Source organism: Rhinolophus sinicus, linkage group LG01, assembly GCF_036562045.2.
Source record: "Rhinolophus sinicus isolate RSC01 linkage group LG01, ASM3656204v1, whole genome shotgun sequence".
NCBI classification, from domain to species: domain Eukaryota; kingdom Metazoa; phylum Chordata; class Mammalia; order Chiroptera; family Rhinolophidae; genus Rhinolophus; species Rhinolophus sinicus.
Window position 1 is genome coordinate 183,965,308 of NC_133751.1, and position 20,946 is coordinate 183,986,253.

General features: G+C 35.9%; 1 protein-coding gene across 4 annotated transcripts in view; it reads left to right on the plus strand.

Annotated features, from left to right (window-relative positions):
- Window positions 1-20,946, plus strand: part of ADAM23 (ADAM metallopeptidase domain 23) — a 154,229-nt gene that overhangs the window by 90,537 nt on the left and 42,746 nt on the right. For all 4 annotated transcript variants that reach the window (XM_019726899.2, XM_074340983.1, XM_019726901.2 and 1 more), the window contains exons 9-18: window positions 44-109; window positions 5,377-5,448; window positions 7,591-7,754; window positions 8,789-8,873; window positions 9,811-9,901; window positions 12,257-12,305; window positions 14,311-14,410; window positions 17,279-17,350; window positions 17,950-18,039; window positions 19,291-19,371. In XM_019726899.2, coding sequence (XP_019582458.2) covers window positions 44-109; window positions 5,377-5,448; window positions 7,591-7,754; window positions 8,789-8,873; window positions 9,811-9,901; window positions 12,257-12,305; window positions 14,311-14,410; window positions 17,279-17,350; window positions 17,950-18,039; window positions 19,291-19,371 — 870 coding nt within the window. The remainder of the gene's footprint in view (window positions 1-43; window positions 110-5,376; window positions 5,449-7,590; window positions 7,755-8,788; window positions 8,874-9,810; window positions 9,902-12,256; window positions 12,306-14,310; window positions 14,411-17,278; window positions 17,351-17,949; window positions 18,040-19,290; window positions 19,372-20,946) is intronic.

Below are 20,946 nucleotides of genomic sequence, written 5' to 3' on the forward strand. Positions count from 1 at the left end.
GATGGTGCTGTTATCTCTGACCATGTATTTGTATTTTCCACAGCCATCTCGTGGTGTGTTTGAAGAAATGAAATATTTGGAACTTATGATTGTTAATGATCACAAAACGGTAAGAAGATAGACTCAATGGGTTTTGGACACGACAGCTTACTTGAGAAAGAATACATTTCACTTTATATTCAATTATTATTTGTTACTTATTAAAGCCAAGATCCTTAGATGCTCTATTTTTCTGGAAATGGTATTTGACATCATTTATTTCATGGTGTTTTGGAACACTGAGTTTTATAGAAATTTCATAACTCTAAACTTTCCCTTCCTTTAATAATGATGGTAATTAATGGATTTAACTATTTGTGTGGCATCTTTCACTTGTCTTGATTTAAAATTCTTATTCTCTACTTTTCTTCATCTATGTGTTTGGTCACTGCCTTCTAATTTTATTTCATTTCATGTCTTTGCTTGGCTAACATGTTAATTTTTCTTACTAATTGTTATGATTTGTGGCAGATATAATTATAGGAGATAAACATATAATAAAGGTGTGCTCAAAGAGATCATCTTTAACTGATGATTTAAATATTGGAAAGATGAATAATCTTGTGTTACTTCTGTCAAAATAAGATGATTCAATGTTATTTCAGTACCACTTAAAAGGTTTATGATAAATAGTTATTGCCTTCCATTGGCCCCTCTTGAAGATAAAGTGGAAACTTCCTTAATCATACTCTACTTAACCATTTCCCTTATGAAATAACTTGGCTGAAGCCTAGAGCATTCTAAAGAGGCTTGGTCAGTAGGCTATTTGCTAATATATCCAATACTTCTGGTAGGCTGGTAAAGGTTTAACGCCTGGCTCTCTGAAAAAAAGCCTGAATTAAAATATTAGCTGATAGCCGTGGTGTAAATAATCCCATCATGGCTGTTTTCAAGTTAACAAAGTGAGGTTGCTCAGTGAGGAGCTGGGAAAAGATGCATCCAGCTGGCTTCTGTGAACTGGCTGGGAGCTGGCTGTAGCACCCCATTGCCACACTCCACAAGCTGTTTAGGCCAGTTGAAATTTTTTGTTGTAATTACATAATTTAATTTTTAAAACTGCATAAACTAAAACAAAGAGTAGTTGTTATGAAAATGAAGTTACATTTCTGGAAAGACTTTTTAAAAATGAGAATATTTTAAGAAATACTTATATGTCAGGTATGTATGAAAAGCTTCTAAAAGATTGCAACAGAAATTCAGATTGCTTTGCAAATATCTTTAAGTCCTTGTTTTCCTTCAAGGGATAAAAATTAGATTAGTAGGCTATAGGATAAGGCTGTGTTTGACACAAAAATGACAGGGTGAAATTCTAATTAGCAGACCCTTCACGGAAAAGGTCTGGAAACCATCCATTTTTGGAAATGATGATTGAATTTATATTTAAACATTTATTTGAGTCTATTTTAACTGATATCTTCCATTCATTATCAAGCACCAGGTCAATTATGTTGAGTATAAAGTTATTCAGTAGAATATGTCTTAATTTTTTATACATATTTATTTTCTATACCAGTAGCTTTTAAATACATTGCTTGAGATATGTTAGTAAGAAGCAGAATTATCAGAATTACAATTTAGGAGAGGCTTTCCTACTAGGAAGAGAAGCCAAATGTGTAGGCAGACATTTTAAATAATGAAGGCTAAAATACTAGTTTCTGAAGGACATTAATTTGCTTGAAAGCCCAAGATAATTTTTTCATCTGAATTATTTTTGGGACACTGAGATTTTTTTCAGCTACTTCTCAATCCTTAGCATTGTGGTATGTTGTGAAATTATGGCTTTAGAAGCCTAAGCTTTTCTCAATATCCATTATGCAAATACTTTTAAAGTGATGGAAATAAAAATTAAGATATATACAATGCCCTTAAATTCACAAAGTGTATTCACATATAGCTGGTAATTGATTAGAACAGTTCTCCAACCCATAACTTGTAATTCCAAATTTCTTGTTCCTTCATACTCTATTTGGAAGATACCTGAAGGTATCAGTGAGAGAGCAGATCTCAGTAAATGTTCAATAGGAAACTTGATAATTTTTAAAATGTTGTGTATTTTGAATTTATTTTTAATCCTTTTAAATGGAAAGCATTTAAGTAATCTTGTCTTTATCTTATGAATAATAGAATTGCACCCTCTTTTAAAATATTATTTTCATACATGGAAAATTTCTACACGTTGTACTATCTATTCTGTGATAAAGTTACCTTACTTAAGATACCAAATTTTTTAATGATAAATCTTGGTAATTTATTATTATTATTATTAAAATGAATGAGAATTAAGCATGATATGTTCATCTATGTTTGAAACCAGAAAAAAGAACTGTAATTTGCACTGATAAATTTGGAGAGAACACATGTTAAGAAATGCGAAAGAAAAAGAAAGATTTCATTGTTGAGTAGTAATAATGCCTAAAGTAGAAAGAAGTTACCTAAGAAGATTTCTACTATTAAAAGAAATATTGCATTTAGGCTAATAGAACTAAATATATTCCTTTGCTGTAAGACCAGGTTACAGCCTAGCCCATTATAATCCCAAATAAATATGCCATTTTATAAGAATTTGTTTTCCTTTTGAGAGTTGAGAAAAGTTCTTTTTTATAGTGTGCCTTATGTTAGATGAAGATAGTTTTTAAATTTGATTGCCACAAAGAAGTGGTAAATCAGGACATGAATAAAGTGCTTAAATTCACATGTTGAAAATAAAGTTGAACTAGAATAATTAACATCTGGTTTTTAATATCTGGAGATTTGCTATTGGATTTTAGAATAATCATCTCACTGAGAGTACTCACTCATCTTACAGTCTTTGTGCTAGATGAGGCAGTACAGTTATTTTGATAATGGTCACCCTTGAATTGAAAATCAGTCGTTAATTTTAACTTTTTTCAGAAAACAAATTTGATAAGGATTGTATTTGTTTAGAAGAAGAAGAAAAAAAAACCACCTCATTGAGTTGTGAGGAGCAAATATTTGTTGTAGGAGAAGCACTTACTGTAGATCCTAGTAAATCCTAGGTGCTCAATTAAACGGAGCTTCAGGTGAACAAATCTAGTGGTCACTGTTTAGCCTTATCTTATTTGCTCGCGCAGTAGCATTGTTCACGGTTGATTATTCTCTCCTATTTGAAACATTTTCTTCATCTCTCTGCTTCTATGACACAGCAGCTTTCCCACCTCACTGCCCATTTCTTCTTAGTCTTTTACATCCAGCCTCTAGAATTATGGGAATGCCCCACAGCTTGGTTTGGGGTTCTCTTTTCTTTCTATAACCCTCCCCACACCCAGAGTGACCACTTCCAGTCTCAAGTCTTTAATATCATGACTTGAATTCATCATTTTCTTCTTTATACCTCTAACCTTCTGAGTCCCATATTTGTATATTCACCTGCCTACTTGACATCCATACTTCAATATTGAGTAGGTACCTCACACTTAACATTTCTAATCAGAACTCTTGGTTCCTGGGTCCAAACTTTTCTTCTCTTGGTCTTTCGAATTGTTTTCAATGGCACCACCATCCCCCCAGTTATTCAAGTTCAAAACCTAGGAGTCATCTTTTATTCTTCTCTTTCCTCACCTACAGCCTATACAGATATCCAGCTTTTGTTATCTTTTACCTGGACTATTAAAGTAGTTTCCCAACAGGTTAATCTGCTTCCTCTCTCATTCACTCACCTCACAGCAACAAGAGTGATGTTTCCAAAAAGAAAATCATAGACTTTGAAATTACAAATGTAAAACAAATGAAGAAACACATTTTGATAGATTTTTAGACCTCATTTTTAAAACTTGTATGAATGTCATATTTTCCATGACTATTATACTATAAAAAGAAGTATCCAAAAAAAGATGAATGTTCAGAAACAAAATAAAATTCATGTTTTCTTTTCTTTTTGTGATGTGTGCTTCTTAGTGTCAAGACTTCTTTTTTTTTACATGTATAATTCAGTGGCATGTAGTACCTTCACTAAGTGGTAAACCATTACCTCTGTCTAGTTCCAAAACATTTTAATCGCGTCAAAGAGACAATGCTGAGACTTTTGCTTTTACTTTTAAAGATATCTATGAAATTTTTCAGCTTGGGGAATTTGTTAGGCAACTTAAAATGCTGAACTATTTACAGTATCTTTATGCTCATTTAAGAAAACCTGTTAAAACGTCCCACTGTGTCATCACATGGTGGAAGGGGCTAGGGATCTTTCTAGATCTCTCTAGAGCCTCTTTTATTAGGCATTAATTCCAGTTATGAGGGCTCCACCCTTATGATCTAAGCACTTCTCAAATGCCCTACCTCCTAATATCATCATTTTGGGGGTTAGGATTTCAACATATGAATTTTGGGGGGACACAAACATTCACACTGTAGCAAATATCATAAATATAAGTAGTTTTAATTTAATGAATGCTACTAAAAACACGATACAGTTTATTGCGCTAAAAACCCATGATAAATGTGCAGTAAGTTAGTATTGTGTTTTTAGTAGCATTCATTAAGTTTAAAGACTTATGGTGCAAATCTGATTTGGTAGTTTGGGAATGTTTTTCTTTTTTCTCAGGAGAGGTATGATCCCCCTGTGGTAGACTTTTGTTTTCAAATGTTCTATCAAAGACATATTATGCAAAGTACTCCTCGCTAAAACTAGCACTTCAGGTGTAGCTATGTAATTATTTCATAAAAAATTATGCAGCCTTCAGATGTTGCTATGTAATTATCCTTTGAAGATTATTCTATTAATTTACTTTTCATTATTTTCTCAAATAATCATAGATAACCATAAACAATAAAAACCTAATGGCACACTTCATTTTTACTTTTTGTCTCTTTGTTCTAATTTGGAGCAGTCAAAAGTGAAAGGCTTCATTTGGAAGAGGCATTCTTCTGAAAGAATATACTGAAATGTACAACAAATGCATTCCACATCATGGACAGTACCAAAGTTCTACCTAAGAAATTTTCTTGATCAGTGTATGACCTTGAGTTTAAAGTGAGGAGGGTGTCCAGTTGGGACTCAGTTCTTGATCTAAGCCCTATTTTATAAGCTGGGAAAGATCATTTCATTGAAAATGAAAGGAATTAACAGCTTACTTCTCAGGTGCAAAGGATATCACATAGATTTCCACAGGCCCTCTCCATCACCTAGAACATCGTGGGTGTATTAGATTGTTGTCTAACACAGAAACAAACTAAGGACACGACCATATCCAACATGGCACAAACTAAATTCTGTATTTTTAATCCCCATTTCTACTATGAGATTTCTGCTTTTACAGAATTTTGAAATCGACCTTTAAATTATGAGTTGGCCATGACTGGTATATCCTTTTTCCTCCTCAGTACAAGAAATATCGCTCTTCTCATGCACACACCAACAACTTTGCAAAATCTGTGGTCAACCTTGTGGATTCCGTAAGTATCCTAGTTTTCATGAACCTATTTTTCCAAAATGGAATCATTTATATCTCTGTGTGCTTACTTGTTACTTTAATTCTTTCTTGGGCAAAAGTGAAAATGTCATCCTTAAGTTCATCTGGCTAAGAAATTATGGAGTGATCTGCTTTACAAAACGTGGTATAAGAGTTTCAGGGGACTGTTGTTATTCTTGGAATTCCAAAGATGCATTAGAGTTGCTTCTAAGTAATGTCTAGACCTCATTGTCACCAGAGCCTATGGAGAACAAAAACACTGGATAAAATTAGCTTCAAGAACAGTGTAAATTAAAGTTGGCAAATGAGACTTTGTGAGTAATAAACAGTTGAGCTTATTGTCTTAAATATATGGTAGAAGAACTAATAGACTGAGATGGATTATGTTTAAAGGATATAGGAAATACAAAACAAACAAACAAACAAGCAAACAAACAAATAAACAAACAGAAAACCCCCCAAACATGTCTTCTTAGTGCTCCCCTTAGAGGACTGCTTTAGACTTTATTTCTAGATAATGGAATTAAATGTAATCCCCAAATAAAATTAATTTGAAACAGTAAAATACATATTTCCTTACAAAGACTTCTGACACTACAAATCTGTCATGGATGATTTTCTCAATTTGTAAGTTACAGAGAATGATGGTTAAAATTTTCTTCCTTTTTTCCTTCTTCAGTTAGGAACAACAAAGATGTGAATACAATTCATTATGTTCCAATAAATAGTTCAGTTTGACTAGCCATAAATTATATATAGCATACTACTTCGTGTATTTTAATGTAAAATACTATTTTGTTCAGCTAAATATGTTTTTATCTGATATTTAGTGTATGATCCCTCTTAACTGGGGAAAAATTATTTTATAAATTGCCAAATATCTAGATGATACTTATTTTCTCCAAAGACCTGCCTTCTTTCCTGTCTTTTAAACAGTCCCCACACCTCCAATAATATAAATACTCATAACGTAGTGCCTAGTAGGCAGAGCTAAGCAGAAGTATAATGTGGATGGATGGGCCTACAATAGCACACAGCGTCAGGATTGAAATTCTGAAAACCAAGTTATACCTGGTTTATTGATTTTCTTTAATTTCAGCTCTTATCAATCTTCTCAGAGAGAAATTATAAGTGAATATAGAAATGAAAACATTAAACACAACTTTCCCTTTGCCAAAGCTGTTCACTTGGCAGCCTCTCTGTGTTATTCATTTTAACATGATTGAACAGAACCACATCTTACAAAGTGTGATTTTTATTTTGGGTTACCATACAAGGTTCCGAAGCTTACCACCAAATGTTTAAAAGTCTACATTTAACTCTCTCCTTGTTGTAAAATCATTATCTCTTCAGGTTGATTTAGGCATACTGATAGTCCCTTTCTTCAGTGTGTTCAAAGGTCATCTGTTATTTTCTTAATTAGTTTTAAAATAGGACAGAATGGCACCATTCATTGAAATTGCTTAATTGTGTGAATTATTTAGCTACTGGGCCAAAAGTAAAGAGAGCAGGAGGGTACCATGCAAATGTTACGAGTGATACCATCCTGTGGTGAGGGTGAACTGGGTTGTATAAATCTGCCTTCCCTCTTTGAGCCTCACAGCCTTGATTTTCTCCCACTCTTATTTTACTTTTCATATAATAAGGCTTCCAAGGGCAAGCTAGCCATGGTGTTGGTGCTTGTCCAAAGATTTCGTGATCCATTCCAATCACGCAGGAATAATTGGTCATACTGCAGTACTCAGAGCAGGAATATCGGGCTCCAGCCTGTTACTTCCTGTGAGGTTTGGAGGGTGTTTTTACTGAACCCTGTTTTACATTTATGTCTAGACTTTAAAATCTTGACATCCCTACTTATCTATCCCCTAGTGAGATGCCTGGCCACGAAATGTGCTCATTTGGGATTGAAATAACCTTGTAGGAGAGGCTGAATTGTGTGATTGTTATTGCTTAATTTTTGCTCTTGGAAAAGAGAAAGGAAAAGAAGATTCTTTGTGATGAGCTAATTATGACCTCGTGTTCTCCTCTCACCTCCCCTCCTGTCCTTCCACTGACTCTGAATCACGGACTGTGCATGTTTGACCCAGTGTTTTCCTCCTACACCTGTCCTGTTGTTTACCCTCAGATTTACAAGGAGCAGCTCAATACCAGGGTTGTCCTGGTGGCTGTAGAGACCTGGACCGAGAAGGACCATATCGACATCACCACCAACCCCGTGCAGATGCTCCATGAATTCTCCAAATACCGGCAGCGCATCAAGCAGCACGCTGATGCTGTGCACCTCATCTCGTATGTCCCCGAAGGCTTTGGTTTCACATTTATCTTTATCCTTGCATTGGGTCCGTTAAGTTATATATCAGTATATGGATTTTGAATAAGGTTGATGTGGATTCCTCTCTCTGTTATATCAGAAGCACGGAGGTAGGTTGTCCGGTGCTGGGCTGGTGGTTCCACAGTCATTATATCTACATTCAGAGCACATCCTTACCTTCAGACCTTCCAGCCACAAGGTCAACTCATGATTCAAGATGGCTGCTGCTGCTCCAGCCTTCTTACAGGCAACAGGAATGATGGTCCTGAAGGACTGCAAAAGAGCACTCCTTCCGCTGAGTTAGCTCTTTTAAAGCAGATTCCCTGAAAGCTTGCACACATCAGTTTCCCTAACAAATCATTTGCTAGATCTTAGTCACATGGCCACACGGAGCTGCAAGAAAGGCTAGGAAATACAGTATTTTGAGGTGAGTTATTAAAGTTGAAGTTCTATCACTAAGGAAAAGGAGTGGTACATATACATATATAAAACATGCATACACACATATATATTATATAAAATATATATATTATATGTTACATATATATATTTTCCATATAATAGTAGATGCTCCATTACTTACAGCAAAACTCTTTTCAGACAGTTCTGTGCTGGTATCAAACCAACTAAAGTCTCCTTCCTTTCCTCTCGCCTTTACTCTTTCTTTTCTCTCAGTCTTTAATCAGCATTTTATAATAATCAGCACTATTTTGTATAACTACTGGATATTCTCTACTAGAAAAAAGTTAAGGGTTGTGGTCTGTTTCTCTTTGTGTCCTCAACTCCTGTGTCAGTACGTGATGGTGAGGCGGTGCTCAATTAATGTTTGCTCAACTGAGAATATTTACGTGACATAAATTTTAACACACTTATGACAACATAGATTTAAATGTATTTAAAATTTTTTGATTTTTTGAAGGAGGATTTGTTTCAGGTGTTCAAGGTGGGAGTATAAGCATGTTTTGGGAAAACTTATGTAATGGTACTTTCCTAATAGCAATTTTTTTTAAAGGCGCGTGACATTCCACTATAAGAGAAGCAGTCTGAGCTACTTTGGAGGTGTTTGTTCTCGCACAAGGGGAGTTGGTGTGAATGAGGTAAACTTTGGCAATTTTCTTAAAGTAGGCCTTTATCTTTGCATCTGATCTAATCTCTTTTTTTCCTATGGCCCAGTTACATCCCTTCTCAGGCTTTTTTAGGATGATAATGACATCGAGAATATAGTATGAGTGGTTTATATTAAGTACAATTCAAAGTGGTCTTTGGTGTTAGAAAAGATATTATTTTATTTCATAAAGATAGTTGTCATATTTATCAGGCAAATGCAAGCTGAAGATTAGCGTAGAAATATTTTTAACCTCCATTGATAAGTTTTTATAAGCGTATTAATTTTTAAAGAAGTTTTAATGCTCTTTTGCCCATGTAAGGTTTAAGTCATTTATATCAAAGAGTTTGTGATCATATCTAATCAGTATCTTTGTTTTCTCCTGATGTAAATTTTATTTTTATTTTTATGCCTTCTACCTACCTATTTGTAGAATTAATTGAAACAATTATTTCCTTAATCTTATTGTTTAGATTTTGATACCTTCATTTATATAAAGAAAATTCTTATAACAGTTGTCAACAGCACCCAAAAAAGCTGAACCAACTATATCTAAACCATGATCAATACCAGAATACACCAGGTTATCCCGATAGCCATCTTTCAGTGGAGACCTCTCTTGACATATTTGTTGTATGTTGAATTTATTCTTGGTTTGATATGAGTTGAATTGAGGCACAGCCTTTTGATTTGTATGTTATGTTTCCATGCGAGAGTATCAAGTTTTGAGAGATGCTACATAGTAAAGAGGCTTTCTGCTTCTTGGGCCCAGTTGCAAGGAAGAAATGATAAAGGAACATATGCCACTTTTTGATGCTGTGAGGCTCTACTTAGGGAACTGAGATGATATGTGTAATGATTAAGAAATAATAACTAGCTTTGTGCACTCTCTCAAATGTTTCCCACACACTTTCAACTCTGAAAAACAGTATGGTCTTCCAATGGCAGTGGCACAAGTATTATCGCAGAGCCTGGCTCAAAACCTTGGAATCCAATGGGAACCTTCTAGCAGAAAGCCAAGTATGTACACTGACCTACTTGCTCGCTTTCATGTACCATTCTGTTTGTATAATGCATGTCCAGTCAATAAATACATATGTGTTATTCCTAAGTCATTATGTTTTAATTGCAGTATGTCTCCTTCCTCTAAAAAAATAACAAAATGAACAATTTAAGGTAATTCTTAATCTGTTTGGGTTGTAGAAATGTCCCTTTTTCAACATCCCTAAAATCGTCTCATTTTCTCAGATCGTGGTCAGCTTTCTCATACTGCAGGGTTGGGGTGGTGAGTACTCACCCTCTGAGTTCCAAGCACTCGAGTATAGACACAAGAAGCCAGTGAGGCTCGTTCACAAGTTTAATAAGAGTACAGTTGGAGCAGAAAATAGCTTAGACCTAGAGTCAAAGAGGAGCTCATACTCAAAACTTACCCACCTTCCTACCTCTAATGAAACTCATCCATTTGTCCCTCCCACCGGAAATGCTAGAGAGGAAACCTCCCCTATAGGCAGGCGCTGTCCCTGGGCCTTCTAAGCATGGGGGAGGGAGTAGAGGATAGCACTCTCTTGCAGTGGGCAGGCAGGCCAAGAGGGAGTACAAACAGGGCCACAAATCCCACCCAGTAGGACAGTGTGGCCAATGACTGTGAGCTGTCCCTCTCTTCATGAATCAGATGAGAGGTAGATGGAAAGACAGGGTTGAGTTTCTAGTGGCAAAGTGTGTAAGGCCCACAATAGTTTTAGGGGTCCATTAAAAAAGTATCATTTATTTTGCAGTCAGAATAAAGTCCAATATGGGTTGTATTCCTTTTTTATATCAGCGCAATAGTAAAATATAATTTCTAATACGTTTTTGTGGTAGGTGGCAGGAGTGCCTAGAACTCACATATTGCAATCCTGTGGAAGGAAGGACCAAGGTGATCGCTCAAATTATTCTCTTAACTAGGGATTAAGTGGAAGCTTCCTTCCCTCTGAGGAAATGTCAGATGCTATATTTCCATTCCACCTCCCCAAAGAAGAAAAGGGCAGAAATTTACCTTAACATTATCCTACGTTTTATACTTTTTGACTACTGTCAAATAATTGTCATTAATACATAATATTATGGAATCTTGAAACAAAATACATATCCAGGGGCGTCTCGATTCCCTTTATGAGTATATTAAGTCATCACTTTATGGGTATATTAAGTCTAGTGGCATTTAGCAAATGTCCACTTTCATTTATTAATATCTTGCTCAGAATATTTGCTTTCCCAAGGGAACACATAGTGAAAATTAAAGGAGGTATTTTGGGTTTCATCAGCTGGCACAGATGCCTTAAGTATCTAAGGAGTAGGACCAGGTTACAACCTTGTTTGAAAACCCTGGAACTGGGAAGAGGCCAGTCCTGGGGCAGCTGAGAGATGTTACTGACTTGAATGATTGTGTAGGGTGAGAAATAAGGTTCATTCCTAATGCCTGGTGTAGTTCCTTTCTTCCTAAAATTCTTCATTCCTTTGTGAATTATTTATTTAGCTAAATAGTTACCAGTTCTGAACTTTAAATTTAAAAAAATCCATTTGGAAGTCTTTCTTTAAAATTATCTGTATGTATGATAGAAAAGAGAATAGGAAAAAAGGAATTGAAAGAACAGCTCATCACAATATCAATATGTCAGTCTCTGGTATCTGTGTTAAGTTTACTATGATTGTTATTTAACTTAAATGATTCTTTAAACTTCTATTTTACATTGCTCTTTTTTACTAAACCTTTTAGCATGGTGTTCTTCAAGTCTCTGGCCTATCCTAGCAAACTGAATTCTCTTCTCTAACTTCTAGTGTGCTCTGTGAGCAGAGCTGTGAGGATGGCACAATGCTTTTGTGCAATAGAGCTTTACAGTATACAGAGAACACATCGGCATACGACCTTCTGTGGGCCCCAGAACTACTCTGGGAGATAGGCAGAGAGATTCATTCCCCATTTTAGAGGTGGAAACACTGAGACCCAAGACATGTTAAGTCATTTCCCCGTGGGACTCTCTTATCAAGGAGAACTTGGACTAGAACTCGGGCTTTCTGATTTCTGTACCAGGATATTTTTCATTAAACATTGGAACTAGGAACTTAAATGAGTTCTCTGAGGTTTACAAGAATGAGGAGAGGTACAATTGTATTTCTTGCCAGTGGTTGTCTTAGGTAGCGACCTATGCTACTGGAAAGGATAAAGAACGCTTGATTTAAAGGAAATAGATTTTGTTCCGTGAGACGTCACCTTCTCTACCTATTTGACATGGAATTGCTAATAAGGAATTATTTCAAGAGCTGTCATACAAATTGGAGATGTGACTTTTGTTGTTTACCTTTTCTTCTATTGCTTTTATTGTTTCCTTGGACTAGAATGTGACTGCACAGAGTACTGGGGTGGCTGCATCATGGAGGAAACAGGGTAATTTTTCATTATACATGCATTTGATGTATACCTTTTGCTGAAATTGCTCCATATAATTGGATACAGTCTCTCAGGTACTGGTCTTTTAGGCTAAGCACTTAGTATACATTCAATAACTAATTATCTGATATTTTAAAAATGAAAGGACTAATTCACTTTATGTTTTAATTTTTTATTTAAAGTCATTGACAAAAGTAAAATATACTAACTATTTCTGTTAACCCTTAAAAGAAGCACATTATTAAATGCTTCTAAGTTTAGCAGAGGCATTAATTTTTCAGTACACTTAGAATAAAAGCTGGTTGTCTACCTGAAGCAGTCAGTGAAAATCAATTCAGTCATCAATTTATATTTTAAGAGACTCACAAATAGACATGTTGCTGTAATAAAAAAAATGTACTATACTGCTTATATAATCAATAATTTTTTTATTAAGACAGATTTATTGGGTCTAAAGTAGGTAGTCTTCTACAGATAGGCATTTGAACATTTCCTCACCTATCTCCTTTCTTCTTTTGTGGATACTTTGGGAACTAGAGAAGCTGCCCCAGAGTGGCCATTGCTTCTGTGAACCAGGGCCTGGAAACATTGCCCTCTTTTTCAGGGACCCCTACCCTATGCGAGCCATGGGCCCAAAGCCCCCTAAGCTCTCCTTCTCGATGGGAGATGTTTTCTCACCCATAGGCCTCTCCTACTTCCTTTGCCCTTGCCAGGCATCTGCTCATCACATCAACCATTGCTGGTCCTGCCCTGATCCCTAGGAGCCTCGCTTGCCAGAAGCCCTTGTACAGAGTCTGTTCCTAGTCTTCCACCAGGAGTCCAGCTCATGGTGACAACAGGAGTGTGAATGTGAGGGTTTGCAAAGAGAGTCAGCCATTCTGCCCACTACTTTAGGACACTTATTTCTAAGGAGTCTAAATTTGTAGTCTCAATTTGAAACTGTTAGATTTTGTGATCTCCATACTATTGTAGCATAGTTTAGTAACATTATGCCTTAAACACATTTTTTTGAGGACACCATTAACAATATTGGTTCTATGAGGAGATGTCTTCTGTCTTCTCAACTTCCAAATTCTAAACAGATTTTTGGACTGACTAACCATAGGCTATAATAAAACTATTTAAAGTTCATATGTATTTTCTCAAGTATACATTTCTGCACAGTTCTTGTGAGATATCACTGTCAACAGTGGCAGATTTTACCTACTTCCATACACTGTCCTCATACATCAGGATACATAAAACTATTGGATCACATTCTAGAATAAGTGGCCTTTCACTCTCAAGTCAACTACTGTTATAGATATGCTCAAGGAATCAATGTGTGTGATTTAGTTTAACCTTGACAATGTGTCTAATATTCCCCTATGTATGGACAGAGAGATGAAAATTTGATTAAGTGAATCATAGAGAGGGTCTTATAGTCCTATCAAATCATGAATATCACCCAATAGTAGTTGAAGCTGAGAATAAAGTAATATATATATATATATATATATATATATATATATATATCCTCGTTTACCCGAATTGTTTGGCTGAAGCTTGCATTGTATAATCTTTAATCAATTGATCCTAAAACTCCCTCTTCAAAATAAAATCTAATGGGTTCCCGAGCTCCTTTTATTCAGGACAGGCAAAGTAGTGCTTGCCTTTACTGAGGCAGAGCAAATAATAATGACCACATTTTAAAATACCGCCTAGATGACGAAGTTTTGTGATGAGCTTTTCAAAAACTCTCAAGCCTGGGCACAAAAGGGCTTGAGTGTTGAGGAGGTTGTAACTTAGCCCCCAAATCTGTGATTTTTCTTTGAATTTCTACTTTTACAAACTCAATCACACATACTTAGTTGGCAATTTGAACAGAAGTGTCTTGTCAAAATTTGTGTAGAATCATCTGGGTCCAGAGTGAACATTTTGTTCTAATTCCAGACTTTTAATTGTCTTCTTTGATGACTGCTTTTGGTAAGTTATTTATATAATTGGTTCTTTATTTTCTCAGGGTATCCCATTCCCGAAAGTTCTCAAAGTGCAGCATTTTGGAGTACAGAGACTTTTTACAGAGAGGAGGTGGAGCCTGTCTTTTCAACAGGCCAACAAAGGTTAGTAACTTAGAAAGTGTAATTATTTCTCAGTTTTTGTTTTGTTTTGTTTTCTTTTGTTTACCATGGAATGCTGCTAAATTTCAGGTATTTGTCTTGGAAAGCAGGTTTGCTGTCAATCAGATTAATATTTAGTTATAAAAGACTTTATCATGTTAGAGACTGAGACCTGTTTAAATGAATGGCAAAACCATAGTTTCACTATTCTGAATCTTTGGTTTTTAGTATTAGCTGTACCCCCTCCCAAACCTTCCCTCCAAAAAACAAACAATATTTTAAAATATCTTTGAAATTTTTGTGTTAGAGTTTTCACCTGCTGCAAAGAGATAGTGGCTTATACTAAGATATATTACTTTAACCCATTTCTCTGACAAAAATTCCATTTCCTCTTAAAACTGTCTCTAGGGGTGTAACTAATATCTTGGCTTTTCTTTTCCTTCCCTTTTCTTTCCTTTTCCTCTCCTCTCCTCTCCTCTCCTCTTCCTCTTCCTCTTCCTCTTCCTCTTCCTCTTCCTCTTCCTCTTCCTTGAGTGGTCTGTTCTCCCAGGTAGGAAGCATTCCTAATATCAGCTAGTCAAAAAATGTCCCAAGGTATTTACAGATCCCACAAATACACATATGTATTTATATTATACAGTCTCTTTACTTAGGAAGGTCCATGTTGTTAACTGACATTTCATCAAAGTTCATATAATATAGTGTCACAATCCCTTATCCACAAATTTCTTCATTCAAAAAGTTCTGAAAATTGGCAGTGTTTTTTAGAGTTTTCAAAAAATACATTGTCCTGAACTGAAAAATCTTTATTCTTTATAGTGTAAATATTCATAAGTCTTACTGCAGAAATATTGATGTGTTTGATTATAGGGTGTGTACCAGGCCCCTCAGGGCTGTTAGGCAGAGCATGGAAAAATGCATCATACTTTTCTAAAATCCAGAAAAGCCAGAATTCTCAAATTCACCAGCTGTTAGGGATTTGGATTAGGGACTGTGGACCTATAGTAGGACGTTAGGAAGAGTTGCTCAACAGGCAAAAAGACAGGGTCGATGTTAATTAGCAGATGGTATAGGAATTCTAACATTGCACAGTTCGTATTTCCTTTTAAAATACTACTTCATGAGTCAAAAATAGTCCATTACTATACAAAATGTTTAATACTCTGCAAATTGAGAGAGCAGTGAAATCATGTTAGCCTTTTATTTTTTAAAGTGACTAACTTGGATAACTGACAGAATAATTTATTCCTATCCCCATAATTAAGTGATACTGCTACAGTCAGGGGATGGTAGTTTGATGCCTGAGATTTATAAAAAATCTCAGTCAGGATGCAGAAAAAGAAACAGGAATTTTAAAGTGACCTTGCATCATTAAACGTGGCTGCTTTCCTTTAATGGCATTCATCTCAATGCAGCAGAAATCTGAAAGCTTCCGAGTGTTTAAAATGGATGAAATGAGTAATAATGAATTAATGTGTTTAACTGGTGTTTTTGAATTATAGTGTACATGGTTAATTTTACCTGCCTTATAGCTCACCAGCTAATTACAAGCATTACACCTGAGGAAACAACGCTGAGTTGTTTGGAAAGGTTAGGGTTTCTAGTGTATATATAAGGATCCATCATTCTGCATATTAGCGTGGTTTTTAAAAAAAGCCCCTATGGATTCCAGTGAAATAGTTTATATGTATGTATCAAAGAACTGACTTTTTTCAAGTGTTTTTAGTGACAGTGACCTGTCCCAAGATGGAAGAGTCCTAAGAATGAAATCTAACGTTTGGTTACATGGGAGACCTGATGTAAAGCCCTAGTTATGTTCCCGTCTGCCCTTTCCTTTCCCATTTTCTCCTGCCTGTTGATCAAAATACTACAGACATTAGGATCTTATTCATTGGACTTTCCCACAGGGGAGTCCCACCCAAATATCCTGTAAACCTTTGTTACTTCTTATAATAGTTTTCCCTTCCTGGAAATGGAAGGAGGATCAGGTCTTTCTCAGGTAGACTCAGTGGAAGCCAACCCTTCCTTGGGTATGTTGCTGCTGGTAAGGAGTCTTTCTCATTCTCATATTTATGGCTCCGAGCATTTGGGTTAGGATGTGCTGTTTCAGTCTTCACCCAGGTGTGGTGGATGTGCACAGAGAAATCTGGCCGCAGGTGCTGAGAAATCGGAGTGGTTCTCATAAACGATCAACTGCTTTCACAATTGGTTGCAATAGAGACTATCTGGCAAGCAGTAAGGTGGATTATTCTAGAAATTTGACCCTTCCATTGCTCCAGGAATGACTGACAGCATTCTGTCCATCTATGAGTATGTCTGCACATGTACTTAATGTGCTTCAGGCTGTGTGGCTTTCCTTTCAGTGAGAATGATGAGAGTGGATGTCCAGCCACATGTTTTTCTAAACTTACCTGCGTTTGATTGTATGTATCACATGTGGCTCTGACAGAAGTATTTTTATCTTTTTGACAATTTTCATGTCTTCTTACCTGCTTTGAAATAAATTTGCAAGTTGGATATGTGAGTCTTCTTAGCAATGCATCTTAGCTCCATTAGCAAATATGAAAAGTGATCTATTCCTCTTGACAGCTTATCTCCATAAAAAGTAACTCTAATGGTGGAGGTCATCCCTGGAGCCCACCACTAGAGAATCCTCCAAGAGATATTACCCCATTTAAAATATGGTTTTTAGAAGTGTTATTAATAAGTGAACAGTATTTCCCACACAGACATCATTTATAAGATGCCATAATAACAGATCACAGAATATCACATGGTAGTTGATTAAAGGGCCATGTATATGGCCCGATTGGTATGTTGATTTTCTGTGATAAATTAAAATATTTTTCTTTCTCTCCCGCTCTCTTTCAGCTATTTGAGCCCACAGAATGTGGAAATGGATATGTAGAAGCTGGGGAGGAATGCGACTGTGGTTTCCATGTGGTAGGTATAAGAGATCTTTCCTTCCTTCAGCACAGCTCCTCCCCAGAGCAAACACGAACAGCATTAGTGAGAAGCCTGCGCTGTCATCCATCGTGGTCTTACTGCCTTTCTTTCTGATCTCTCTCATCAATGCTTAATCCCAGCTCAGACACATTAGAATTAATGTTCTCATGGCCCTGTCTGAAAAACACCTAATCGATTCTTCTAATCAAATTCCCTACCTCTTAAAAATTCATAGCTTACATTCATCTCAGACAAGTTGTATCACATCACGAAACATTCTTTCTATGTTGTGTATTATTTTTGTCCTTATAAAATTAGGTTGAGTATTAAGAATAATAGAGCTAACCAAGGGTGGGGTGCCTGCTAAGAAATAAGCTGAGTTTTTGGTAGAGGAGTACTTTCGTAGAAGATCAGGCTTTGCTGAGAAATATGGCAGAAAGGAATCTATCATTGTTTAAAGTGATTAATTCTTTCCTAAAGTATTTGCTTACTGTTGTATAAATCTCCTCATCTGGATTATGCATAAGTCACATGTGGGAAGAGTGTTGAATGACCAGTGGGAAAGTTTCCTCACTCACGTGAAGTGTTTTTTCTAGGAATGCTATGGATTGTGCTGTAAGAAATGCTCCCTCTCCAATGGGGCCCATTGCAGCGACGGGCCCTGCTGTAACAATACCTCATGTCTTGTGAGTTCTCTGACAGTTCCATCTTTCTTTTCATTGACATATTAGCCAAATATCTCAATGTGTACATAGCTTGCCACAAATTTGTTGGTTGCCATTGTGCATATTAGCCTGGCAATTTTGTAGAACCAGTAAATCTACCCAAGTTCTGTCAGTCACAGCATTTACCTTTACTACGATTCACCATCAACCATCCTATCCTCCAGTGTGTTCTTTAAAAAATGTACCTATAGTCCTTCCAAAATAAGCATTGAGAGTTGTGCCACTAACTTAGATTCAAACCAAGTTAATGGTTGAATATAAGAGGGACAATTCCGGTGCCTTTTTAAATAATATGACCTACTTATAGCATTTTTCTTTCAAACTTACCCTAATTTATTTTAGACCTTGAGCATAAAAGCTACTGCTCATATTTTTACATTTGGCTTTTTAAATCCCCTATAAAGGCAAAAGAGCTAGATAAGGAAGTAATACATGAATGCATGTTTATATGTGTGTAGATACATAGTTACTTCCATCTATAGAGACCTCCAGTTAACTTTTGAAAGCCGTTTTTTAAATCTTCCTTTTCCTCATCTATAAAACCTCTAATATTCCTTTTAACTATAAAATCACATGATTTGATTATTTTATTCAATACCAATGGGTATTATGCATTATGGTATTCTAGAAGATTCTAGCTTAGTGCCCTATGTCCCTTACCAGATTATAAATTGCTCAAGAGGAGTGGGTTCTTTGCTTCCTCTTGTACCTATCCCCATTCAGACAAACAAAAGGCCTTGTATACCGTAGACATTCTACTGGTGTTGCTGAAGGGAACCACTGAAATTTATTGTGTATATTTAGCTGAAGCAAGATTAATATATCCAAGTTCATAAGTAAGTTTGTGAACATTGGGTGTGTATGTCAATCTTCAGGAAGATCTTAAATGCTTATATTTTAGTGATTTGCTCTTTTGTCTTAAGCCACACTATTGTTTTTTATTTATATAATTGCTATCACATTCTTTTCTAAAAATAATACTCCAAGACGGTGGATTTAAAAATCTAAACATCTACTGCCTTGGTTAATTTTCATATTTACTATAGAGAATGGTATCTGGCTTTGTCTCTATTCTGCAACTATCTTGCTAATTCATAAGAAGAGTTTGGTGATGGTTAGGAGAAAGTATCATAATTTTTGGTGAATATGAGAATGCTAACTCTTTGAAATTTTAATTAGTACTGGCTCCTTATATTGAATTTTCATTTGCAGTTTCAGCCACGAGGGTATGACTGTCGGGAGGCTGTGAATGGGTGCGATATTACCGAATATTGTACCGGAGACTCTGGCCAGGTATGGAAAACACAGTTCTAGCTAATACGTTTTCCTTGTAAATACGGATTTAAGGCTTCAGTTTGGATTACATGTGTGAATATACTTTGGTTCCTTTGGTTTTTGTTTCATTTTGTTTTCCAGTAATTTCTAGCTCTCTACCATGCCTTTAAGAACATTTGCTGTAGTTTTTTGGGGCCAAAATCTCTTTTTCTTCCAAGTTTCCTTTCCATAATTAGTTCTTTGCATATCGTTTATACCCAACTCGTTGATTTTTCTTTCCTGGTCCACATATCTAAAACACCAGTGAAACACTAATGTGCTGTTTTCAAATAATTTAAAGCCACAAAACCCTTTCTTTTAACAACATTTTGGGTGGAAGCCCAACGTGGCAAGCAGGGAACAAGTAGGAATGCTCTGGTTGAAGTGGAATTGGGAGCAGAAGGCCTTTCTCAACTCTGTTGCCATCTCCCTTCCACTTACACAGCTCTGGCTTCATGGCCCATACGCTTTGTTCTTCACATTAAAATGATCACATTTAAAAATTATTACAACATTATAACGAATGTTGCCTTCCAACATTCCTTCTTTATATACTTCTTATGCTTTAAAGGCTCATATCATGTTATTCTAAGTCTTTGTCATTCAAATGAACATTTGTTGAGCACCTGCTATAGATCAGGCATGGCTATGGGTGTGGGGATACAGTAGGGACCAAGATGGACAAGTCCTTGCTCTTCGTGAACTTACACTCTACTGGGTGGAGAATCGGAAACAAGTGAGCAAAAGTATCAGGTGGTGGCCAGTGCTAAGCATAAAATAAGGCGATATGAAGAAAATGATGGGGTGAGGAGCTTTCAGTGGGGTGATCAGGTATATTTTCCTGGAGGAGTTGGCATTTAAGTAGAAACACAAAAAAAAGGAGCTAGTCAGAAAACAGTGAATATAGAAGCTCGGCTCCTTCAAGAGATGGACTGAAAGCAGGGATAGCTGGAGAGCAGTGGAAATGATTGAGAAGTCAGGAATCAGGACAGGTAGGAACTTGGGAAGAATTTTGGATTTCATTCTACCTTTATTTTCATTCTGACAGTATTTCAAAAGCATTTTCCCAGACTATTGCACATTTGTTTTTTAAATATCCTTTTTATGATTGCATGAGAGTCTGTCATGGGTATTTATCAGTTGGTTTCTATGTCCAGTGGCAGATATTTAGATCATTTAAATTTCTCAGTGGCATATAAGAATAGCATTTTTTTGGGTAGTAATTTCTTTATATGACCAGAACGAACCTAAAATAAATAATTGAAGTAGAGGGAGTTAAAATTCCCCCAAATTCTTCTGCTTTGTAAGAGGCAGTGAATTTTGAATTCAATTGATACTTAAAATGATTAAGGAAATTTGATCTCTGAGAATCAGTACAATTGGCAATATTTTGACGTGATCTCTTTTATCTCGTATGTTTTTTGCTTAATTTTGATAATAACATTTACTGATACCTTCGAGCTACTTTTAAACTCACAATTGATATAGAATAAACAATGCTTTTGCAATTGCGAGAACTCCTTGGCAAACAATACTAGACGATATAACAGAGAT